This window comes from Rhinoderma darwinii, chromosome 1 (assembly GCF_050947455.1).
Source record: "Rhinoderma darwinii isolate aRhiDar2 chromosome 1, aRhiDar2.hap1, whole genome shotgun sequence".
Lineage (NCBI taxonomy): Eukaryota > Metazoa > Chordata > Amphibia > Anura > Rhinodermatidae > Rhinoderma > Rhinoderma darwinii.
The window spans coordinates 535,211,641-535,239,097 of NC_134687.1; the positions used below are offsets into that span (position 1 = coordinate 535,211,641).

General features: G+C 40.8%; 1 protein-coding gene across 2 annotated transcripts in view; it reads left to right on the forward strand.

The window, feature by feature from the left end:
- The window catches only part of MCTP1 (multiple C2 and transmembrane domain containing 1), an 857,273-nt gene that overhangs the window by 691,624 nt on the left and 138,192 nt on the right, over nucleotides 1–27,457 (forward strand). For both annotated transcript variants that reach the window (XM_075837154.1, XM_075837162.1), the window contains exon 17: nucleotides 2,733–2,852. In XM_075837154.1, the coding sequence (XP_075693269.1) occupies nucleotides 2,733–2,852 (120 nt within the window). The remainder of the gene's footprint in view (nucleotides 1–2,732; nucleotides 2,853–27,457) is intronic.

A 27,457-nucleotide genomic window follows, 5' to 3' on the forward strand; every position in this document is an offset into this window, starting at 1 on the left:
TTCTATTGAGCCATTGACTTATGGAAAAAGTCGAACAGACACGAAGTGGCTGAGCGCTTCTGTCGCTATGTTTGAGCGATTGTTGTGGTTCTCAGGGCTCGGACCCCCACTAATCAAAACTTCTGACATGTCAATATGACATGTCAGTAGTTTGTCAAACGTTTAGTTACACTTTAATGGAAGGGTACCAACAATTTTGTCCACGACTGTATATATATATATATATATATATATATATACACTACCGTTCAAAAGTTTGGGGGTCATCCAGACAATTTTGTGTTTTCCATGAAAACTCACACTTATATTTATCAAATGAGTTGCAAAATGACTAGAAAATATAGTCAAGACATTGACAAGGTTAGAAATAATGATTTTTATTTGAAATAATAATTTTCTCCTTCAAACTTTGCTTTCGTCAAAGAATGCTCCATTTGCAGCAATTACAGCATTGCAGACCTTTGGCATTCTAGCTGTTAATTTGCTGAGGTAATCGGGAGAAATTTCACTCCATGCTTCCAGAAGCCCCTCCCACAAGTTGGATTGGCTTGATGGGCACTTCTTGTGTACCATACGGTCAAGCTGCTCCCACAACAGCTCTATGTGGTTGAGATCTGGTGACTGCGCTGGCCACTCCATTACAGATAGAATACCAGCTGACTGCTTCTTCCCTAATTAGTTCTTGCATAATTTGGAGGTGTGCTTTGAGTCATTGTCTTGTTATAGGATGAAATTGGCTCCAATCAAGCGCTGTCCACAGGGTATGGCATGGCGTTGCAAAATGGAGTGATAGCCTTCCTTATTCAAAATCCCTTTTACCTTGTACAAATCTCCCACTTTACCAACACCAAAGCACCCCCAGACCATCACATTACCTCCACCATGCTTGACAGATGGCGTTAGGCACTCTTCCAGCATCTTTTCAGTTGTTCTGCGTCTCACAAATGTTCTTCTGTGTGATCCAAACACCTCAAACTTCGATTCGTCTGTCCATAACACTTTTTTCAAATCTTCCTCTGTCCAATGTCTGTGTGCTTTTGCCCATATTAATCTTTTCCTTTTATTAGCCAGTCTCAGATATGGCTTTTTCTTTGCCACTCTGCCCTGAAGGCCAGCATCCCAGAGTCGCCTCTTCACTGTAGACGTTGACACTGGCGTTTTGCGGGTACTATTTAATGAAACTGCCAGTTGAGGACCTGTGAGGCGTCTATTTCTCAAACTAGAGACTCTAATGTACTTGTCTTGTTGCTCAGTTGTGCAGCGGGGCCTCCCACTTCTCTTTCTACTCTGGTTAGAGCCTGTGTGTGCTGTCCTCTAAAGGGAGTATTACACACCGTTGTAGGAAATCTTCCGTTTCTTGGCCATTTCTCGCATGGAATATCCTTCATTTCGAAGAACAAGAATAGACTGTCAAGTTTCACATGAAAGCTCTCTTTTTCTAGCCATTTTGAGAGTTCAATCGAACCCACAAATGCTCCAGATTCTCAACTAGCTCAAAGGAAGGTCAGTTTTATAGCTCCTCTAAACAGCAAAACTGTTTACAGCGGTGCTAACATAATTGCACAAGGGTTTTCAAGTGTTTTCTAATCATCCATTAGCCTTCTAACACAGTTAGCAAAAACACAATGTACCATTAGAACACTGAAGTGATGGTTGCTGGAAATGGGCCTCTATACACCTATGTAGATATTGCATTAAAAACCAGACATTTGCAGCTAGAATAGTCATTTAGCACATTAACTATGTATAGAGTGTATTTCTGATTAATTTTATGTTATCTTCAACTGTGCTTTTCTTTCAAAAATAAGGAAATTTCTAAGTGACCCTAAACTTTTGAACAGTAGTGTATATATATAGGTAGCGATAAGCAGCACTCTGCGACAGATTCCAACACGGTAATGGGTGCAAGCAGGTAATCCAGATCCGTGGATTATAAGACATAAACGAAAGAAATCCCACAGCACCACTTTGAAAAAGGTCCTATAGCAGGACGGAAAAGTTGCAGCTGTTGACTGAATAAATCACATACTTTTTGGAACCATCGGAGTGCTGTGGGATTTCTTTCGTTTATATATATATATATATATGCAGGGTGGGCCATTTATATGGCTACACCTAAATAAAATGGGAATGGTTGGTGATATTAACTTCCTGTTTGTGGCACATTAGTATATGGGAGGGGGGAAACTTTTCAAGCTGGGTGTTGACCATGGCGGCCATTTTGAAGTCGGACATTTTGTATCCAACTTTAGTTTTTTCAATGGGAAGAGGGTCATGTGACACATCAAACTTATCGAGAATTTCACAAGAAAAACAATGGTGTGCTTGGTTTTAACGTTACTTTATTCTTTCATGAGTTATTTATGTCATTATGGGTGTCAGGTCAAGATCCTCCTTTGACCCAATATCTGCCTTCAGGGGCGTGGTCAGGAGACCCCCTTTTTGAATGTTTGCCGATCCTGCTGAATTTTATCTAACATGTATGGCCAGCTTTAGTTTGTGCCATCCAAGTGCCATCATATCACAATGTCTTGTAAATGATTTTCCATAGGTAAACATTAATGGTCTAATTCGGCTTTTACATCTGTGTCAACGTTGATCATTTGTAATCTGTACAGAATGCTGTATTTGCATTTGTTAAATTTGTTAATCTATCCTGGTATATTAGAAAAATACCAGCTGTTTGCCAGATACCAATAGTGATACAATAGCATGTATTTTTGTATCTGCAGATCTTTCTCCTTGTGGTCTGGAATTTCGAGATGTACATGATCCCACTGGCATTGTTGCTGTTATTGGCTTGGTACTATTTCTTAATCATATCAGGAAAAGATAACAGGGCACAGGATATGGTGAGTGATACTTATCACGTCTTCTTCAGAAAATGTAATCATGGTCAATGTATGTCTATAATTGAACAGAGTATATATGCAGGAATTGCAATGGCAATGTGATGGTAAAGCACCTGTTGACATTAGTTTGTAAGGAAATCCCATTAAAATCTACTAATACAAATCTAATCTCTTTGTCAAGCTTATTGGTAGCTAGATCGGTACCGTCATACCTTTCAGTAGTCACTGTAGGCACAATAGGGCACATAGTGGATACTCCACATGCCACACATTCATAACCTATCCTAATCTCAGAAAAAAAAAAAGTCTTAAAAGTCTTTTTGTACCATGACTTAGGCCTTATTCACACGAGCGTATTTCACGTCCGTGTTACACTCGTTAAAACAACGGACGTCACACGGACCTATGCAATTCAATGGGGCCATTCAGACATTCAGTTTTTTTCACGCAGCGTGTGTCCGCTGCATTAAACTCACTGCATGTCCTATATTTATGCGGTTTTTGCGCTTCACGCACCCATTGAAGTCAATGGGTGTGTGAAAATCACGGACGGCACACGGACGCACATCCATGTGCTGTCTGTGATTCACGCAACAGTTGCTAAAGAAATGATGAGAAAAAAGAAAAACACCTCCTTCAGTTTATTTTGCTGATGTAAAAAACGGATGACATACGCGCGTAAAAAATGCAGACGCGCACCGTACACAGATGTCACACAGAACTGCAACGCAGGAAAAATGCTCTGTCTTTTATGCGCGCAAAGCAGACACGTTGGTGTGAATAAGGCTCAGTGTCCTCTTACACGGCCTCTCACATGTTTCCAGCACATTTCCCTGTTTACACAAGAAGATATGCTGCCGACAATGATGATATTGTCGATACGATACGATTGTTTGCTCGTTCATCTGCTAATCGCTTCCCTTTTTACACAGGGCAATGATTGTGAACAAGCGTTCTGTAAACACTTGTTTGCCCGATAATCGGCCCGTGTAAAAGGGCCTTTATGTTTTGTCTGTTTTTTGAACAAATGGTTGACAAGTGGCAACCAATATAACCACCATAACAATTCCCACAGAAGTTGTGATCTATCTTTCTCATGTTCCTGAATAGCAGCTCCATTTACATCAGCAAAGCATTCCTTTTTACAGTGTCTCTGAATGATTTGCTGTTCAGGAGCATGGGAAAGCTGAGTGACAAATTCTATTGGATCTGTAATGGTGGGCAGATGGATTATTACCCAGCTATCTCAGTAACACAACCTCAAAAACTTGTATATTATAATGTTGTTATTTTTATTTATTATTTATTTATTTTTTTATGTGGAAATAATTTTTTGTAGAATGTGGATAAAAGATGAATATATATACAATACAGACTTAGGGAGGATTTACACGAGCGTGTGCGTTTTGCGCTCGCAAAAGGCACATAACAGCTCCGTGTGTCATCACCATATGATACGCGGCTGCATGATTTTCGCGCAGCCGCCATTATTATGACACTCCGTTTGTATGTTTGTAAACAGAAAAGCACGTGGTGCTTTTCTGTTTTCAATCATACTTTTTCCTGCTGTTGCGCGAATCACGCGCGTCCCACGGAAGGGCTTCCGTGTGGTGCACGTGATTTTAACGCACCCATTGACTTCAATGGGTGCGTGATGCGCGAACAGCGCAGAAATATAGGACATGTTGTGAGTTTTACGTAGCGGACACACGCTGCATGAAAATCACGGACTGTCTGCACGGCCCCATAGGCTAACATAGGTTAGTGTGAGGCGCGTGAAAATCACGCGCGTTGCACGGACGTATTACACTCTCGTGTAAATCCTCCCTTATACAAATCTTTTGGTTCTCCATGTCAACTTACACATTCTGTTGATTTTCTGAAAAACAAAATTTGCAGGAAAACGAAATCGATAGAAAGAGATAGATAGATGAAAGATTAATAGATATGTGATAAATATTTGATATATTGATAATAGATATAAAATAGATAGATATATAGATAGAGACAGACAGACAGACAGACAGACAGATAGATAGATAGATAGATAGATAGATAGATAGATAGATAGCAGAAGTGTCCATGCATAAAGAACTGCAATCTGTGCATTATCTTTCTTGTAATTACCTTTCTGCTACTGGTATTATCAAGTAATCTGCCCCAGGTCCTGTATCGTGTCGGACGAGCGAGGACACATCGGCACCAGAGGCTACATTTGATTCTGCAGCAGCATCGGCGTTTGCAGGTAAGTCGATGTAGCTACTTACCTGCAAACGCTGATGCTGCTGCAGAATCAACTGTAGCCTCTGGTGCCGATGTGTCCTCGCTCGTCCGACACGATGCAGGACCTGGGGCAGGAAGTGACGTCACAGCGTGATCTCTCAAGAACACGCTGTGTCTGTGCACTGCCAGCAGCTGGTTGTTAACGAAGAGAAGTGGATGATGCTGATTCGTCAGCATCATACACTCCCATTCACAACGCCCAGCTAGTAAAAGAAGTAAAAACGCCCAGATGTACGCACATAATACACGCCCAGTTGTACTTTTACTTTAAACACGCCCAGTTGTACTTTAGAAAGCCTCATTTGCATGAATATAAAAATGGTCATAACTTGGCCAAAAATGCTAGTTTTAAAAAAAACAAAAAACATTACTCTTATCTACATTGCAGCGCCAATCTGCTGCAATAGGAGATAGGGGTTGCAAAATCTGGTGACAGAGCCTCTTTAAGTTTAAAAACATGTGGACCACACAACATCTAAAAGGACTCATAAAAATGCAATCCCGCACATGAGGTCATCCATAATAGGATACAACCCATCCATGAATGTTTTGATAAGATTTAATTAAATCCACCCGGCTTTATCATCAAGGCAAAGATGAGTGATGAGACGGGGCATCCCTGTTTTGTCCAATTTTTAATCTCAAAGGGTTCGGAGAGAGAACTAGACACGAAGACCCTGGCGGAATGCGTAGAATACAAAGATATTATTGCGGACTTGAATGGGCCATTGAATAAGAATTTATTTAGAGTACATTCCAGATACCCCCAATTAATCTGGTCAAACGCCTTCTTCGCATTTGACAGTTGCAGAGAAGGCCTTTGACCCAACTGCTCCGAGGTAATTAAGTTATAAAAAGTCTAGTTCCATTATGCAGCCTGACAATTAGTAGCAAATCCAACCTGATCTAGATTGATCAGGGAGGGTAAAATGTTGAGCAGACAGTTGGAAAGAATTTTAGTGTACAGCTTGACGTCTGATCTTAAAAGTGAATTAGGACGGAAATTTGCAGGTGAAACAGGGTCCTTCCCAGCCTTAGGAAGAGCCACTATTAGAGCCTCAAGTATTTCCTTTAGGAATGAATCCGTGTTAAGCACTAAGTTAAAACAGGGGCCAATAGATATTTTTCTAAAATAACTATTTGAAAGCCCGACTGGACCAGTGGATTTATGTCATTTCAAAGTTTTAATGGCATTTACCACCTCCTGATTTGAAATAAATTTAGACATTTTTGGTGCTTGAGTATCGGAGAGACAAAGGATTTGTATTTTCTCCTGAATGTAAGAAATTTGGTTAGTTGTAGGTTGATACATTTAGGAATCATTGTGCAAATTGTATAGTCATGAATAGTAAATTGAAAATTGGTTATGTGTTGTAGATTTTATGATTGTCGAGTCATACAAAAAGGCAATTTTATTTTGTGTTTCGCTTTCAATTGTTTGGCTAATAAGGCTTCTGATCTGTTGTCATGAATGTAGAAGATTATTTTCAAGTTTATATAGTGATTTATATTTAAGAGCTAAAAGTGATTATAACTTTAGCTTAAAGAGGCTCTGTCACCAGATTTTGCAACCCCTATCTGCTATTGCAGCAGATTGGCGCTGCAATGTAGATTACAGTAACGTTTTTATTTTTAAAAAACGAGCATTTTTGGCCAAGTTATGACCATTTTTGTATTTATGCAAATGAGGCTTGCAAAAGTCCAAGTGGGCGTGTTTAAAGTAAAAGTCCAACTGGGCGTGTATTATGTGTGTTACATCGGGGCGTTTTTACTACTTTTACTAGCTGGGCGTTCTGATGAGAAGTATCATCCACTTCTCTTCAGAACGCCCAGCTTCTGGCAGTGCAGACACACAGCGTGTTCTCGAGAGATCACGCTGTGACGTCACTCACAGGTCCTGCATCGTTTCGGACGAGCGAGGACACATCGGCACCAGAGGCTACAGTTGATTCTGCAGCAGCATCAGTGTTTGCAGGTAAGTCGATGTAGCTACTTACCTGCAAACGCTGATGCTGCTGCAGAATCAACTGTAGCCTCTGGTGCCGATTTGGCCGACACGATGCAGGACCTGGGGCAGGAAGTGAGTGACATCACGGATCTGCACTGCCAGAAGCTGGGCGTTCTGAAGAGAAGTGGATGATACTTCTCGTCAGAACGCCCAGCTAGTAAAAGTAGTAAAAACGCCCCGATGCACGCACATAATACACGCCCAGTTGGACTTGTACTTTACACACTCCCACTTGGACTTTTGCAAGCCTCATTTGCATAAATACAAAAAAGGTCATAACTTCGCCAAAAATGCTCATTTTTAAAAAATAAAAACGTTACTGTAATCTACATTGCAGCGCCTGTCTGCTGCAATAGAAGATAGGGGTTGCAAAATCTGGTGACAGAGCCTCTTTAAGGGTCCTTTTACACGGACAGATTTCCTGTATTATCACCGATGGATATGGACATGTTGATCGGCGATTGTTTGCACCATTTACTCGGAGCAATAATCAAGAGTACGGGGACGAATGATCATTTATACGATCGTTCTTACAGTTAGCATCTTGTCGGCAGTACATCCCCAGTTTACAAAAAAATTTAAGGTAGAAGAAAAGATTTGATCAGTTAACAAAGGAGTGTTTTGCTCGTTTCTTAGCTGATACATGGGCCAATGATCGGGAAAGATGTGTCTTACTTTGTAATATTCAATTGTTTTCATAAAACCCCTGTTTATCTCCTGCAGCGCAAGCCAACTCTGGAGTCCTTTTAATGATGTGCTCGCACTCAGGAGTCCTCGATATTCACGAGCTGTGCCCCCCCTGCCAGCCCCTGCTGGTTGACCGCTTTCTCCCTAGTATGGGGATACAGCTGTCAATCAGCGGTGGGAGAGCGGGGGCCATCCCTTCTCATAAATACGTTCGGCTCGCGTTGCAGGAGATAAGTGACACACCGCTGGAATCAGGGACTCTGTCACTACTTTATGCTGCCCTCAGATAGAGCAGCATAAACCTGGTGACAGATTCCCTTTAAAAGAGTAAAAGGACCACATTTTTATTAAGAGCTAGTTTTATGGTCAACTTATAGAAATATTACAGATAGATTGTTACAGTATATTTAATAAAAAGATGTCAGTTTGAATAAAATGCATAGTAGATCATATGTGTTTATTTCCAATATAAATGTTTTATTAACTTTATACTGTAAGTAAAAGAAACCAACATTTTTATATTTCATATAAATAAATGTGTTCTGCAGCTCTCTGTCAGGCTTGTACATATTTTCTTAAGTCGATCCTCAGCCTAGGCACATATTTTAATTATTTGCAGCAGCATCATAATACAGCAGAGCAGTATTGTATAGTGCCAAAAATAGGGACATCTTAATACCTTTGCTGGCTGCTCAGTTTGCTAGCCACAGGCATAAAATGGATAACAGTCACAGATAGTCCTTGCTATGGTCTGATTGCAGCAGTGCTAGAGATTTTATTAGATATGAGCCTATAGTAGAATGTTAGAGTAACTGTCCATTACAGCAGTCTATGCTACAGTCTCTCTTCTCTGGGCTTGTGAAGGTTACAATGACTCACTTATTATTGTCAATGTTCCAGAAGACCTTATACATCATGTCCTCCCGCTATAATGCTGAACAATGTTCTGGAAGGTTCTCCAGCCATAATTGTTTAGTACAATTATTTTACAGATCTAATAATATGTACTTCTCAGAGGCGTAACTTGGAGCTCCTGGGCCCCAGTGCAAAATCTGTAACAGGACCCCCCCCCCCCAAACTTAGACACGTCCTTTATAGTAAAAACCTACTCATATGGGGCAGCAGGACTTTTTGTGCCTCCTAAGGCTCCAGAACCCGAGTGAAACCACAACTTCTTTACCCCTATAATTGCGCTCCTAGTACTGGTGTGGAATATGTAAAGATCCATTCTCTGACAGTATGTAGACTAAATCTACATTTCACTAGCCAATTTTTTAGCATTTTTCATATTTGTCCCCCTTTTGAAAATGACCTGAACTGATTGGGTATGGCTCTGTCCACAAAAGTGATTTTTTTTTTCATGATGCAATTATGAATTGGCTTCTCAAACTCAAAGGGTAATTGAACTTTTAAAAAACTTTTGACATGTCATAGTGACATGTCAGAAGTTTTGATTAGTGGGGTCCGAGTACTGAGACCCCCACCGATCTCAAAAACAAAGCATCAGAATCGCTCAGGTGAGCATTGTGGAACTTTGTTTCTGATCGGCTTTCCTCATAAAGCCGAGCTAGCGTTGTACCGGCTCAATAGAATTTCTATGGGTCTGTATACCGCTGGAGGAATGCCGACCAGAAACGTAGCGGCACAACGCTCATCCGAGTGCTTCTGTCACTTCGGACCCCCACCGATCAAAACTTCCGACATGTAACTTTGACATGTCAAAAGTCTTTTGAAAGTTGAATTACCCTTTAATTCTTTAAGCATGTGCAGTCCATAAAGGTATAGGCACAGCTTTACTATCAGTCGATGAGAAGCTAATTCAAAAGTGCCTAAAAAGTCTAAAATACCTGTGCTCCAATGCTTGCATTTTAAAGGGGTTTTCCCCACGAGGGGACGTTTATGACATATCCAGAGGATATTTCCAACAAAGCAGTAAGACAACAGCACACGTCTCCAAATCTACAAAAAGGTTTTATTGTCAAAACATCTTGCGACAAACAGGCAACGTTTCGACCCACAGTGAGTGAAGGGTCTTTCTCAAGCCCCTTTACTCACTGCGGGTCAAAACGTTGCCTGTTTGTCGCAAGATATTTTGACAATAAAACCTTTTTGAAGATTTGGAGACGTGTGCTGTTGTCCTACTGCTTTGTTGGAAATTACATTATGCCAGAGGAGGTTTGCCTGGCTTGACAGCGCGCACCGCACAAGGAACTCGGGACTCGTGCTGCTTCAATTATTTCCTATCTTTGGCTCAATATCCACAGGATGTCATAAATGTCAGATAGATGCACATTCCACCTCTGGGACCCGCACCTATCTCTATAACACGAGCCACCTAAACCCCATTCTAGCTTTGTCTCCTATCGCTGACTCCCAGGCACTTACTGACTTTATGGTCGGGAGTTACGAAAACAGCGTACCTCGCTGAGCTATGCTGTTTCCGTAACTCCTATAGTAGTAAATAGCAGTTACGGAAGCAGCGTAGCATGCAAGCTGTTTCCGTAACTACCATTCAGTTATATGGTGCTACGCTGTTTTCACCTTCATGGTTGGAAATCAGCCGACACACACAGAGGTAGAATGGGGTTTAGGGGCCCTGTTCTAGAGATAGGTGCGGGTGCCAGAGGTGGTACCCGCATCTATCTGACATTTATGACATATCCTGTGGATATGTCATAAACGGCCCTCGTGGGGAAAACCCTGTTAAGTCCTTTGTACATATACTCACTTCTCCATGGCTACAGTGGGCCACCAACATGCGGCCCTCATGAGCCTGATATGTAGGACCAGGGGAGGCAAATTTGTGTGGTGCAGCTATGCTACCTTCCCCAAGATACAGTAATGATCAGGCATGCGCTCCTGTATGCTACTGTATGTGCTCTGCCTAACCATAAAGAAGAGAGGGCTACTCTGTTTTCTCCTCTGTTATGGGGGCACTGTGGTAATTTTCCGATCTTCAAAAGTTGTGTTGTGTGTATGATTATGTATCTATATATATATATATATATATATATATATATATATATATGTTTTTTTTAATGTGGTCTGTGTTCTCTCCATACGTTTTTGTGGCAGAAACAAAAACAGATGTAGAAGACCTGTTTTCTAAAATTAAAAAAAACATTTAAAATACAATATTATAGCTGTGTAAAAAAACCTCATACCTGTGTGTGTGTGTGTGTGTGTGTGTGTGTGTGTGTTTGTTCATGCCTTCATGTGCCTACCCCTTTACACAACCCTGGTTGAATGTGATGCATTTTAGTTGAGTTGAGGTGAGTGGACAAAAGAAGAGGTCTGATCTGTAATTCAGTTTTTTTGTGGGAAAAAAATACTTGATTGTATTAAAAATACATAGCAGGGATCCCTACGTTTTAAATGTCTTTCGTATAGGTAGATTTATGTACTAAACTATTTCAATTTATTAGTGTGGTTTTATGTGACATATTGGTAATGCTGTTGTTTTTTGTTTTTTTGTCATAACCTTATAAGCCATTCACAACATTCTGTTAAAAGGCAGAAAAAAAAATCTTATCTATGTTCTTAACAAGCTCTTACAGTCAAATGCGTGAGTCTAATGGTATTTGGCAGCCAGATCACCCCCTGGTACAGGGAAAGGTACCTATCTATTTGCTACACTAGAAAAGATGAGACCATGCTACAGCAACGCAAATCTGGTGTCTCATACACTGAATAATTTTCATAAATCAGAAGTGAAACATGAAAATGTCAACTTAATCAAGCATTTAAATTTTATTAATCAGGCCTAATTTTTATGAGTGCAAATAATCGCTGAAGCTGGACAAATTTGTTCTAGACTGCATAAGAAACATAATTTTAATATTTAATGGGCTGATGAATTTAAATGGAGAATTATCTTTATGAAACATGGTCCTTATAATTCGCCATTAAATGAGAAATGAAAAAATCAACATAAATCTTACATAAAGGTTGCTTAACTAAGTATTGGCGCTATAAATATTACAAGTGTATTAGGCACTAATTTAGTCATCAGACTGCACACTACATAAAGGGAAAAGGAAAGTATTGTATTACATGTTGATCTGACTGAACACTGAAGACTATTGCAAAAGTATTCTGTATTTTAGATATTACAAACCAGTATAAAAGGTAAAGCAGAGGAGTTGCTCACAATAGAGTCAGGGCTTACGCTTTTAACAGAGCCTTGACAACTATGACAGATCCATTCAAATAAATCCCAACAGATCCTGTTGGATCTCATTGAGCCATAAATGTTTTATTTTTTTGAGTGGTATGAGGATTTTTTGCGTGGCAAGCTGTAGTTTCTATTGGTACCATTTTGGGGTACATGAGACTTTTTTTTCATTCAGAATTTTTTGTGGGAGATGATGTGACCAATAAAAGCGATTCTTGCGTGCCCATTCTTCTGCAGCTCCTCCCCCTCCCTATCATAGCTTGAATAGGCAGATTGTTCTGTTTCACTGCCTCTGCCTCCTCTCTAGGAGAAATACCCCTATTACATTTTTAGAAGGAGAGCCCAGCCCTACATAACTCAAGAAAAGGGAGAGCCTGCAGCTTACACACAGTGAGAGGATGAACAGGAGAGGGGAGAGTTCAATGCTGTAAGTAAGCAGTGCAGTATACAGGCTCTCTTCATCTAAGAAAACTACTGACTCTCCAGTGTGTTTCTTAATGTGTGAGTCTCCATCCAGACTACAAGCCATGTATCTGAAAAAAAAGCTTCTTTACTGACAAGCAGAGAAGGCATTTTCTATTGGCTGGTGGAGAGTGGAACTGAGCATGTGCGTCCTCCCTCATTCACCTCAGTAGGATGATGCACATTACTATAGAGATTGAGCACCAGGGGGCGCCATTATAATTATTAACTTTTAATACAAACCCTATAAGAGCCACAAGTGAGAAGTGAATGGTTCTCCAAGAGCAAATAAAATATAAACTAGTAAATATAAGTCCTTACAAAGACTAACTCCACTCAAAATCTAAAACTTTTGGTACTGTATTTCTGCAGTTATCATACAGTATGTCACACTCACAGACAACCACAAAGCTGAGATTTGGAGAGTTATTTGGCATACTGTCTCGGCCTGTGACATGTGGTCACCAGTCTTTTTTTTTGTCAGATTCCTGAAGCCCTGTGCATGTTGCATGTGTGATATTGAAATTAACTGCAGTAAGACTTGAATCCTCAAGTTTTGAATTGAGTCAGGTTTTAGAGAAATACTGTATTCCCATCTTAATCAGTAACTCAACTTTCAACAAACTTCCGACATGTCATAATGTCATGTCAGAAGTTTTGATCAGTGGGGGTCCGAGTACTGAGACCCCTACCGATCTGTAAAACAAAGCGGCAGAAGCTTTCGGATGAGCGCTGAGCCGCTTGGTTTCTGATCGGCTTTTCTCAGAAAGCTGATGTAACAGTGTACGGACTCAGTAGAAAGTCTATGGGCCTGTACACTGCCACATCGACTTTCCGAAAAAAAAAACACGATCAGAAAATAAGCGGCTCAGCACTCACCCGAGCGCTTCTGCAGCTTAGTTTTAGCGATCGGTGGGGGTCTCAGTGCTTGGACCCCGTCTGATCAAAACTTCTGACATGTCACTATGACATGTCAGAAGTTTGTTGAAAGTTTAGTTACACTTTAAGCATTTATGGCTTATCCTGTACATATGGCATAAATGTCTAATAGGTGCAGGTCCTAAGTGTGGCCACCTCCCGATTGACTTCTATAGAAACTATGAAGCTTCACCTAACCCTCGTTTCCGTGATAGCTGGGGTTCCAGAGATCATGCTATAAATGCTTAACATAGGAACACCCCTTCAAGATGTAATTTAATGTGAACTTGTTCAAAAATATTTCCAGAAATAACCAAAAATGGCCACTAAAAAGCTCCTATTTGGGTGGCACTCTGGTTTTTCAGAATTCTGAATGCCAAATCTTCTCAGATATTTTATGTATCTCTGTGAAATCTAAGTGTAGGACCTGTCGTAGAGACCACATTGATTGTCACACAGATTCCCCAGAAAAATATAATATAATTTTTGCAGACAGAAAAGGACAACTCAAGGACCTACATGTACTGCTGATGTTACATTTGACAGATGTTATAATTTGACATTATATAAAGTAAAACGAAAAATAATATGTGCAGTGTAAGTCAGATTCATATTTGAAATATATTGTTAACCCATTCCCGTATTTCCAGGCTTCTTCCGTATGACATAAGGCATTATATGTAAGATTATACCAGAACACTTAATATCCTATAACACATTAGTAAGCTGCATAGCTAACATTAAACTGTAGAAAGCCCCTTAACAAGCCAACTGTATAACCGTGATCTGCCACCTGGGACCTAATTTCATTTCTGCCATTAAGTGCTCGTCATCAGCCATCCAGAAAGCTTAATAAGGACGTCCATTATCAAAAGATCTGCCACAATTCTCATTGGACACATGTCCCTGTGGAAATGCCACTCCAGAGTCTAGTCAAGCCTCTTCAATTCTTTAGCAACAGAATGAGTTAGCAATGACCCCACTGCCTATGCTGCCACAATTAAACAATAACAAAGCCATATCCACAAAATGAGATGCAGAGGGGGGTTGATTCTGTGACAAGCGACAATACCTAAAATGGCATTCAATATCTTCGTCTAATAAGCCTGATGACCTTCTTCCCTTTTACGTTGAACACAATTGGCACCTCTGTAAATTAAAATTGTGCCGCATATTACTCATGCTCTGTCGCGAAGACTTGCAGCCAGTTCGTAGGGAGATAACTCTCATATGGATATCTCAGTGGAATTTAGGAGCATTGAAATAATTTCTAATTATAATTTTCCTTTTTCATAATTTAGACTAAAAATTGTTCATATATGGATGTGATATCTATGGCATGGCTGAAACCATCAACCTCTTAACTTGCTGTTTAGCCAATTTTATACATTTTTGTTTCTAGGATAAAATTTATTGTAAGTACTCTCTTTTTTTTTACCAATGTAGAGGAGCAGTTTGTCAAATGTAGTAGAGCTAACTTGGCTATTTGCAAAGTTGCTTCATTTTATATGCATTGAAGGAATACATTTTTTTTTTTTATAGATGGATTATGGAATAGATTTTTAGCATCAGAAATAACAGAGAATTTTCTAGAAGTGCAAGTAAAACATATTAGACCTTAAAGGGGTTTTCTACCACCAGACACATGATGACCTATCCACTGGATAAGTCATCACTATAGGATCCCGGATCCCGCACCAATCAGCAGCTCCTGCTGCCTCCAATCAGCTGCTCCGCTGGATAGGTCATCAGTTGTCCGGTAGTGGGAAAACCCCTTTAAAAAAAAGTATTACATGACTGTATAAAAAGGAGATTTGCGGGAGCGTGGCCAGCTGCTGATGTGAGAGGACGTGTGTGGCGATAGCTCCGGGCCAGCATCCTGTCTAAAATCCTCCTGACGGTGCTGTAATCCTTGAAATTAGCCAAAATTCCTTACCAGCTGCGTAGGAAGGGAAGGATATCTTCCAGGAAAAAGATGAGCCCGCCTAAAGCGATGGACGCGGCGGAAAAGCTGAAATCATATGCCCGCGTGGTGATCCAAGATGGCGCCGGCGGGAGTTCTTCTGTGCAGGCCGCAGCTGTGGCTGGGACTTCCACCCATGCTCCCGCGGAACAGGATGCAGGAATCACGCTGCAGGAGGCATCGGATAAGCTGCTGACAGCCATCCTCGAGACACGGACGACACTGACGGCTAAGATTGATGAGATGAGAATGGACGTGAGCCTATTGAGGTAGGATCTGCAAAATGTGCGGGAGAGGGTCACGGAGACGGAGGGCAGGATCTCCACCTTGGAAGATCTTACTGCTAACATGCCGTCGGCTATTCAAGATTTGCACCGTAAAGTTGATCTGTGGCGCCAGAAAGCCGACGATTTGGAAAATAGATTGCGCCGCAATAACCTTCGCATTGTGGGATTGCCGAAGAGGGCAGAGGGGCAGAGGCCTGGAGAATTCGTGGAAAGATGGCTGAAGGAGATCTTTCCAGCTGCCTCCTTCTCGTTGGCGTATGCGGTGGAAAGGGCGCACAGGGTTCCAGCACGGTTACCAGTTCCAGGTGCTCCCCCAAGACCACTGCTTGCTCGGATGTTGAATTGCAAAGATCGGGACACGGTTCTGTTGGAAGCTCGGAAGGCCGGAGGGATTCGATTTGAAAATGCCTCTGTGTCCATATATCCGGACTTTTCTCCTGATTTGCAGCGACAAAGGGCGTCATATGTCCCTATCAAGCGCCGACTCCGGGACATACAGATTCCATATTTAATGGCCTATCCGGCTAGATTGCGGGTTGTGGATGGAGATCGAGCCATATTTTTTACGGATCCAACTGAGGCGGAAGAATGGCTTACAAGCAAGCATAGGCGATCTCCTCGACGCTGATCGCTGTGGTTGTGCAGGCTGGGAGGTCATTGCCGATATATGGAACTCATGGATACCCCATATTGCGTGTAGTACAGAAGTTCCAGTGGAAAGTATCCTTATAAGATAATGATGTGATGTTGTAACATGTTATCTGCAACCTACTATGGGGGGCCTGAGGTCCGTGTTATAAGCTGGGCAGTTTAGTCCTCATAATCTCTTCCTTATGTGTTCTGAATAAGAGAGATGGGGGACCGTTAATACGAGTCAGGCTTTAAAATGTTTTATAATATCTGGTGGATGGGCTGCTGGTCGGGAGAAACGCTATACCTATATAGATAGTGTGTTTGCGGCAGAAATACGCTAGCTGTAGACACTACCCCCTAGAGTATTGGCTACAAAGGTTTGTTCCTGTTGAGCAATGTATGTTTTTTATGTTGTTATGAAGAATATTGAGTCAACTCACACTACCGCAGAAACTGGCATAAATATTGTACACCTACGAGACATAGAGGGAACTGCAGACGGGGTTGGGATAATTGTCACTCAGGAGCTTTGTGTATAGGATCCTTGGCTGCGGTGCTCCAATATGTGTTAGCAGTACGAAATGGCAGGATTACGGTTAATGTCCTGGAATGTCCGGGGAATGGGGTCTCCTGAAAAGAGGCATATGATATTTGCTACTGTGCGGAGACAGCGTCCACATTTAACGTGTCTACAGGAAACACACATGACACCTGATACTGTGAGGAGTTTGAGTAAGCCCTGGGTGCAGTGGGTGGGACATGCCTCACACACGTCGTACTCTAGAGGGGTGGCCATCTTAGTGCATGTGGAGCTCCGTTGGAAATTGCTACAATCCAGCATGGACCCAGAGGGGCGGTACATTTTTCTACATGCGGTTCTTGATGAATGTCCATATGTGATCTTGGGAGTGTATAATCCTCCACCAGCTTCACTGGCAATAATCCAGGAAGCCGTCCGATTTGTGTCAGCATACCCGGGGGCCTGGGTGATTATGATGGGGGATCTCAACTTGGTTATGGACCCTGGAATAGATAGATTTCAGGGGAATGGGAGTAGAGGTCCTGGAGGCCCCTCACAGTTAAGTCTCCTTGTACAGGAAATGGGATGGATTGATCTGTGGAGAGCGACACATAGAGGGATCAGAGAGTACACATGCCACACCCCACAATACAATGCGCTGTCCAGAATTGATTATATATTTGGATCACCTGCGGTTTTCCAGGAGGTAGATTCTGTGGATCATCTGCCGAGGGGGATCTCGGATCACAGCCCGATCTTACTAACATTGAAAAGGCCACAGGCAGGCAGAAGGGGAATGGGTAAAATTCACTCGTTTTGGCTTCAGCTCATTCACCAAAACGATCGTATACCGGATCAGCTATCAATATTTATAGAAGCACATGAGCAGATGGAAAATCGGTCGCTGGTGTGGGATACCCTCAAAGCCTATTTGAGGGGATGTCTCCGATCCTCCATATCCTATGTAAAACGTGCTTCCGCCCTGCAGGAGGAGGACTTAGCATATAAATGTTCACAGGCGGAAGGGGCATTTGTTCAGGATCCCACACCAGCTAACCGGAATGCTTGGCTGGATTTGGGTAGACAGTATCTACAAGTCTTGAGGGATAAGACTTTACGTAGTCTATTCTTTAGCAAACAATCTCATTTTGAATTGGGCAATCAATCGGGTAAAATTCTGGCTCATATGGTGCGGAACAGTTCTAGATCTCCCCCGGTGATGGGTATAGTGGGGCCTGGCGATAGAACCTACACCTCCTCGAGGGATGTTCTCGAACAGTTCACACAGTTTTATGATCAGTTGTATGCTTCAAATGAAGATTATAGGATGGATGAGATGGAGAAGTATTTGGATGGAATATCGTTTCCTACATTGTCAGCCGAGCGGGTGGCAATGCTTGATGCTCCATTTACGGTGGACGAGATCTTGGAGGGAATGGCGTCTATGGCCAAGGGGAAAGCCTCAGGGCCGGATGGTATCCCCCTTGAGGTATATCTACAGTATGGGGAGCTGCTGGCCCCCCAATTGCTGGCCCTGTTTGAGCATAGCTATCGGAGCTCTGCTCTTCCGGAATCCATGTGTGACGCCACCATTATTGTACTGCTGAAACCAGGCAAAAATAAAGAGGAATGTGGGTCATATAGACCGATCTCACTGCTGACAGTGGATTACAAGATTTTGACTAAAATGCTAGCTAATAGGCTATGTAATGTGATAAAGGAGATCATTCACTCAGACCAGTGTGGCTTTATGCCTGGCAAGTCCACCTCAGAGAATATTAGACGGGTACATGTGGTGACGCAGATTGGATGGGAGGAGCAGCAGGACTGGGCTGTGGCATCTTTGGATGCGGCAAAGGCATTTGACTCGGTAGAATGGCCTTATTTGCTGGCAGTGCTGCGAAGATTTGGGTTTGGGGATGGATTCATTAATTGGGTCTCCTTGTTATATAAATCTCCACGAGCGCAGGTGTTGGTGAATGGGGTCCTGTCCCCTTCCTTTGGCCTCCATAGGGGCACGAGGCAGGGGTGCCCACTTTCGCCACTTCTTTTTGCATTGGCCATTGAACCACTGGCTCTTAACATCAGGAGGGATCCTGCATATATGGGAATTAGAATAGGGGACAGAGAGGACCGGATAGGATTATATGCGGATGACATGGCGTTGTTTATGGCAAACCCCAATGCCACCCTTCCTAGGGTCATATCCCTCATTAACGTTTTTGGAAGGTATTCCGGGTTACTAATTAATTGGTCCAAATCTTATTTGATGCCTTTGAGGCAGGATAACTGTGGATGGGGCACCCAGTTCTGCGGACTGTCAGTAAGACCAGAGTTCAAATACTTGGGGATTAACATTGCTAGGGATAGCTCTAGATCGTACGGGTTAAATGTAGCGCCCTTGGTCGCGTACCTAAGGGATAAAATACAGGTGTGGAAAGGTCTGCCTTTGTCAGTGGCAGGACGCGTGAATCTATTAAAGATGATAGTACTGCCGAAGTTTTTGTATGTGTTGGAGCATATGGATGTGTTGGTGCCTAAAAGATTCTTTAAAATAATAAACTCGCTGTTCGCGCCGTTTGTATGGGGGGGGGGGAGATCTAAACTCAAGCTGTCGATTCTACAGAGATCTAAAGATGAGGCCGGGGCTGCGTTACCGGATGTTTTTCTATATTACTTGGCGGGTCAGCTCAGGTACTTGACTTCTTGGGTCTCCCCCCCCCCTAACGACTAATGCTGAGTGTCATCTAGACAGGGTGTTGGGCTTGAAAACCCCGTGGCCGATATTGGAGCCGCATGATTTTAGACACCGCTCCCTGTTACCCTTGCATAAGTTGGCCGGACGAGTCTGGCAACAGGCTAAAGAGCTACTGGGGGTTGTGGGGGTGGTGGCGGAGAGTCCGCTGTGGGATAATCCGAGTTTTTCCCATTTGCACGGGATGGTGGGGAAACGTTACTGGTCCTCTAGAGGGGTAGCTGCTCTGTCACAATTGCTAACGGAAGACGGGTTGGTCATGACGGTGAGTGAGATTCGGGCAGCATTCAATATACCACTGGGGGATGAATTATATTGCATACAACTCCATCATGCTCTATTAGCACAATTTCCACTGAACTCCGTGACGTACTCTAGCTGTGACTTGGTGGTGAGGTTGAACACGCCGTCTACACGTGGAGCCGTTTCTCAAATTTATTCTTTGCTACTGGAGGCTAAAATGCGAGTGGAGCCCCTTATGGCTGAGGATAAGTGGCGTGCACTAATTCCACAACTCACAGCGGAGGAATGGAGGGAGGCTCAGGGTTCACATTTGCTGGTTTCACCAGCGGCAAACAATAAATTAGTGCAACTGTCCATTATCCACCAATGTTATTTGACGCCCATAAGATTACATCGTATGGGAAGAATGGCGTCCTCACAATGTCATAGATGTGGAGAGATACGGGCTGATTTTATTCACCTAATATGGGGTTGTCACTGGATTCTTAGCTTTTGGGAGGAGGTGGTTGCATTATTGACAGCGGTATTGGGGAGGACGATACCTTGTAGGCCGGAGGTGTGTCTGCTGGGACTGCTCAATGAGGAACAATGGTCGATATATGAGAGGACTTTCCTCAGAGAAACACTATTCATGGCTAGGAAGGCGGTGGCCATGAGATGGATGGCAGATAGGGCCCCGACAGTAGCGCAATGGCGTAAATTAGTCAATGACATACTTCCATTTGAGAAAATAGTGTATAAACACCGGGGGAAACCGGCTAAATTTGATTTGATCTGGAATGGTTGGTGCTCATCGAACCTCACTCACTGTACAGTCCAAGGGCTATCAGCTGCTCTGATTCAAGCTGGGGACGGGAGCAGGTAAAGAGGTCGGGAGGAGGACACTTCCAGGTGCTTCGTTTTATGTCATACAAGGAGGATGGGTGCGTTAGTGCAGAATATCGAACCGGGGGCATATTCATACTATAATGATGTACAGGATTAAAAGTTTTGATAGAATGATTTGATCAATCTGTATTATGTATATGTGGTCTGCGAACCACGGTCTAACATCATGGGTACCTGCGAGTATTCCTTCTGTATGTATTGATTCTTCTGACATATGTAATATTGAGTGTATAATGTTATCCTGATGTATGTGATGGCTTGACTCTGACAGTTACTTTTAATAAAACGAGTTTTAAAAAAAAAAAAAAAAAAGAAAAAGGAGATTTGCTATTTTTAATCTGGACTAGCAAAAATGAAAGGTGCAATATTTTTTAAATGGGCCCCACCTGCACCTCTTTTTTTGCAGTAATTTTAACAAAAGGAGTGTATTTTGTGTGATATGATTCTGTATTTATTTCATTTCATTGGTAATCATAAAAAAATATGTGGGTAGGGTCAGCCCGACTGTTAAGGCCAGTGTCATGTTTAGTCTTACTTTTCAGTATTACGTAATATTATTATGCATCATATTATTCAGAGCTATACTATACTTTACATGTGGTGTAAAATCAGTTTTTTATTGATAAATTAGCTCCAATTTCAATGTAACTAATTGTAAATGATTAACACACAAAGTCAATTAAGTGTACCTCTACTAGGGATTTACTCTACCATATACAATTTCCATTATGGATCCAAAAAGTCATTTTAAAATTAAGTAAAGAAAGTATGCCATAAGGACTAAATTGGATGAGAATAAGTAATGCCCAAGTGGTGGTCCTGATTTGCAGCCTGGCCCCCTGGGGAGTAAAATTCATATGGTGCAGCTGCCTTTCCCAGGACAATTTTTAAACATAAACTGTCTGCATAAACTATAGTCCACTAAGTTTTTTGTTTTTTGTTTTCTCAAACCTGAATTTTGGTATAATATACGGAGAAAACTTTGGCCACAATTGTAAAAAGTCACACATGTGTTTGCGGCTGCCACTTGACGCAGCCCTGGCTGAATGTGATGTGTGGCCCTTTCATGGAGTCAAGAACTACAGGACTAGATCATGCCAATAAAAAGTTCTACTACTTCAAGTAGAGGTAATAGTACTAGTAGCTTAGCACTAAAGTTCAAATCAGTTTACCAAACTGTTAATTAACCTCACTCTTGTACAGTGTAAGGGCCATTTTACACGGGCCAATAAACAGGGCAACGATCATCCGATGAACGAGCAAATGCTTGTTCATCGGCTGATTGTATAGTTTATGCAGCAAGTAATATTATCGTTGTCGGCAGCACATCTCCCTGTGTAAACAGGGAGATGTGCTGCCAACATGATAGAAATGTATGGGGATGAATGATCATAGAAACGATCGTTCGTCCCCATACATTACTGATCATAGCTCCTTGTGAAAGGGGCAGACGAGTGCAGATCAACGAGGCAGGTTTTGACGGCCCAAGTGCCAACAGGATTGCTAAAGGAAGTGAAGAAAACATGACATGTTCTACCTTATAAAGACGACATAGATCATATCAGCGGTGTCTTATAGCACTAAAGTTTCTTTATTTTATACAGGATATTAAATTTGTATGTGAATAAATCCATGCCGCACACTTAATGAAATGTTTTAGCCTACCACATTTTCTGAATTTCTGTACTTTCTGCATTTACGTGAAGATTTCCATGTATGCATGTGTATATATATATATATATATATATATATATATATATACCCATGTATAATATTTCTCTCTTCGAGCTCTCGTATTTATTTACGTTGTTTAGTATTAATGATCCATGCCGTTTAAAAGCACAAAGCTCATGTAATGAGGACCAGTCATGATGGAACACCTTCCCCCTTTTTCATTACCGGCTCACCAATGAAACTGGTAATTCTGCTGCAATGTAAAATATCTCTATTTTAGCTCATTTAGCAAATCTCAGAAACTGCTTGCAGATGCCAGAATTAATTTGTTTCAAATTGACTTCTTGAATATGAAACCCATAATTAAGTTATTAATGTGCACTGTATGGATGATGATCTAACACATAATGAAGAAGAATATACACACACACACACACACACACATATATATATATATATATATATATATATATATATATATATATATATATATATGAATAAAATATTTTAACTACGACATTGTAAAGGACCAGAATCAATGATAAATAGATATATTATAAAAAGTCTAGGCCTGCAAGTGAGGGTTCCGTCATTTTGATGGGATGAATACCGTAGTCGACTACGATATTCATCCGGTCAAAACGACGGAACCCTTGCACGACAGAGACAAACTGAAACCATTGGCACCGGATCTGTCACCATTGAAATCAATGGTAATGGAAACGTGTCAGTCAGGGCTCCGTTCCGACGGAAAGCTCTGACGGAACGTCGGAACGGAGCCCTGATGTAGATGTGAACGAAGCCTAAGAACTCAAGTCTGAACAAGTTTTTAAGCAAGGTCAATTTGTTACATTCCTTGCACTATACCAAGATGACAACATGTTGTAACATTGCTGAATGCCATGCTGAGCATACCCATTGAAGACTGCACACACAGTAGTAATTAAATAGGCACTGCACTTTGAACACACTATGCATGAATCAATAGTATAAGCGCATATAAGAAACTTTGTAAAATATCTTATCAGATATATCTTATCTTATCAGACTCCTTCCCCCCTCCTGACTGTTCACTCACTCTGAATTTACTACTCAAGATAAGACAGACTATCAGCTCACTGAGAGATCAGGCTACATGCTGCTCATAGGAGTCTATGTAGAGGGGATGAGGGAGCAGGAGCAGAGTGAGAGACACAGAGATGTGGCAGCAGCTTCCTAGTAAGTGTTATATCTCACCCCAGTTCTGGATTCACAGCTCCACTGTTTAGTACTCATGTGTGAGTACTTCATTTTCTCTATGCTGCTGCTGCATCTAAGGGTGTGCTACAAAGAGATTGGGGAGCAGAATGTTCTCTTCTTTGTGTGTTGTGTATAGCAAACATGATAGCAGTTAAGCTTCACCTACTAGCTCAGGGAAATCTGAGAATTAAAAATAGATCATGCAGACAGGAAAACTGCTAAAAAATGCAGGATACAAGTAATATAATGGCCAGAAATAGTGTTATTCCCCATGCACACACATATAGTATGACCACTTATTCTGAAAAATTCAGCCAAAACAACAGGTACGTTTTAAGGGATATATCGTCTTCAATAATTTTTAGGTAGCCTGTAATCTAAACCTTTCATCATTTGGAAACCAGGCCACCAGGCAACCACAGTAGTCTAGTTTTGGTGCCCACTAGAGTTACAATATGGAATCTATTGGTGCCCACTAGAGTTACAATATGGAATCTATACTTTTAGCCTATCATTGACATATACAGAATACTCATAAATATATATATATAGATCTCTCTGCATTGAAATTAGTCAGTAACCAACAGTACACGTTCCTGTACCATACAAAAATCAAATACTTTATTGAGAAACATCATAAAAACAAATTGGCCATCAAGACCTAAAATTACACACAATAAAACATAATAATGTGGTGGTGGTGGTGGTGGTGGTGGTGGTGGTAAGGTAATATAGAGTACATGTAGTAAAATAACATAGTGATCAATAGAGCATGGTAAAGCATAAATGTGTTTCCAGTGAAACAACTATATATACACTGCATGAACCACTATTGGTGGAATGTATTTCCCCCAAACGGGAGGATACAGCTATATGAATAAGAGACCCCTAAACCAGGGCCTAAACCCAATACCAACCTATGTCTTGCATCCTGATCCCCTATAACTGGTCTTGCATCCTGATCCCCTATAACAGGATTAGAAAAACATGGCTGCTTTCTTCCATAAATAGCACCACACCCATCCAGACGCCACATCTGTCCACAGGTTCTGTGTGGTAAGTCCTATTCACTTTAATGGAGCTAAGCTGCAATACCAAAAAGAACCCACGGATGGGTGTGGCATTGTTTCCGGAAGAAAGCAGCCATGTGTTTCAAATCCTGTACAACCCTTTGAAAGGCTATAGACATCTCTGGGGTCATTATTTTTATTTATTTTTCAAAAAATTGAAATGCACTCAGCTAGTGATAAAAATTTGTAATTGACTTTTATATTAAAACAAAAAAAAAATCACTGTTTCACTACCGCAGCTTCTATGTATCACAGTACATCGAAACTGCAGTAAGCAGTTTAAACTGGTTTACTACATCAGCTTAGAAAATCACAGGAGCAAACAGGAGCCGCTGTCAGCCAAGTCGTCAGTGCAGCTCACTGATGGATTCGGCTCAGAGTGGCAGTCTGCATCTTCTATGTACTGTGAAACAGAAGCTGCAGAAGTGAAACAGTGATTTTTTTTTTTAATATAAGAGCCAATTACAGAAGGAATTATTATTACTAATTAAATGCTATTTTTTTTTTTTTTAAATGACCCACAAATGTGTCCATAGCATTTTACTCTGTACAATTCTCACCAGTAATATGTGGCCCTTGTTGACAATAAGCCACATTTGTCCAAAGAACTGCCTATTATTGGTTGATCTTTGTTTTTTCCCCCACATCATTCTTGATATATTCTTGTAAATGTTAAGCATAAAAAACACAAACATATACTAACCAATCATGCCACATTCAAGTTGCTGAGAGCTTTTGTTTTGCCCATTCTTTTCAAATCTCTTTTTTATTAATTTTGCAAATAAAACACAAAATAATATTCAGTACATTAACTCTAACAAGTGCAAGTAGAGATACAAAGAAGATCACATTACAGAAATTGTACTGTACAATAGCAAATAAGTGACAAATTAATTACGAGTTAGTGCTATGAATCGGTACTGTAATTGTTTCAGTCGGATCATATGGAAATACTAAACATGGGAAGTCTCAATGGTATACGGTATCTGTAGCTTATATAAACCATATACAAAAAAGAACAAAGAATGAAATGACCCTAGGGAAAAATGAATGTATTACCCTAGGGAAAAACAAAATATCTCCATATATCTTTGTACTCGTCGCCTGAGAGCAGTTAAGGATTCTAAAGAAGAATTGAAATCAAACTTTCAGTCATGTAGCATCACCTGTTTCATAGCACAGAATCTAGGTACCTGTCTACAAAATATATAGCTATACTATATCTATATATATATAGTATATGTGTGTTATGTATACACACATTAGGGGAGATTTACTAAGAAAAATGTGCCAGAATTGTGACATAAAATGCTCCAAAAAACTGAAGTACATGCTGTGAGACTAATTTATTAGATGTCTTTTGTACCTTCATAGAGAGTTTTTGAAGTTTTAGAATTTATTTTTGATGCAAAATATTGATGAAAAGTATGTAAAGTACGATAGCCATAAGTTGGTGCAAGGAAGAGAAAAGTGTCTGACATGTATCAAAAGATGCGCCAAATTTATCATACAGTGTGCGCCACTGTGATAGTTTCTTCTTGTCTTGCCTGGTTTTGTCCTATTAAGTCTCCCACATTATATTTTTGTATTTTCACCCCTAGCCTTACATGTGCTTATAAAGCAATGGACTTAAGAATTAATTTGAAATGCATTAGTCTTGTATCTGTTAGGACCAGCATTCTCTCTAGTTCCAGTTATCATGTTCAATGGTTTGATTTGTATTTTATTCAGGATACATATTGGATTTCTGATTTTTGCCTATTTGGCCCTATGTTTTATTGATTCCTCCCAATTGTAGGTAAAGTTTTCAGAAGATCACTCAATACCAGTAGTGGGGGAGCAAACACAAGGCATGCACTACTTAAAGGTGTACACATTACTGACACAAAGTGAATTAGCTGTGGTTTGTTCTTGTACTGCTTGAGCAGCTGAGCGCTGTGTGAATATCGAGCTGACATTAGTCCAAAGGTTACACATCATTCGCTTCACAAAAGGGTATTTACTTTACAAGCGTTACAGATATGCCTAGTGCACTGTTAATAAGAATGTAGCTGTTGATCACATCAAGCTTGAAGTGCCATTCATCTGAAGTCATCAGATGTCCACATCAAAGAGACGTCCCCTATTAAAAATCAGTGAATTACAATACAGTGACTGAGCAGCAGATGAAATGTGTTCTTCACGCAAGTAATTGTAATTGAATGTCTATGACAAAATCAGGACATATCCAGTGCTAGTGCTAGTGCGCTAATACTCTTCTTTTTATCCTGTCACCATTTGTTCTCCAATGCGGTAATGCTTTCTTACTGGGATCTCATAATAATAATTATTACATCTAGTAGAAATATGCAAAGACGGTTTTGTTATCTATGATAATCCAAGGTCATTTTTCACTTTCATTTAAAGAAATAAGCTTTTATCTTGCATGTTTATAGCATTTCTATATGGATTTCTCCTTCTGCATTACAATATATACCATGCATACTCTTTATTCTGACAGATAGATATATAGATTAGATGATAGATAGATAGATAGATTAGATAGATAGATAGATAGATAGATAGATAGATAGATAGATAGATAGATAGATAGATAGATAGATAGATAGATAGATAGATAGATAGATAGATAGATAGATAGATACAATAGATTTTGTATGTAAGCGGAAATAAATAATATTGGATTTTTCCCTTACTCTGGGAGTGCTGCAAGAAATTGTTCTACTATTGAAGATCCTTGGATCAGAATAATTTTCTGCCATCCTGCTCATTTATTGTATTTTTTAGACTGCTGCTGCTTT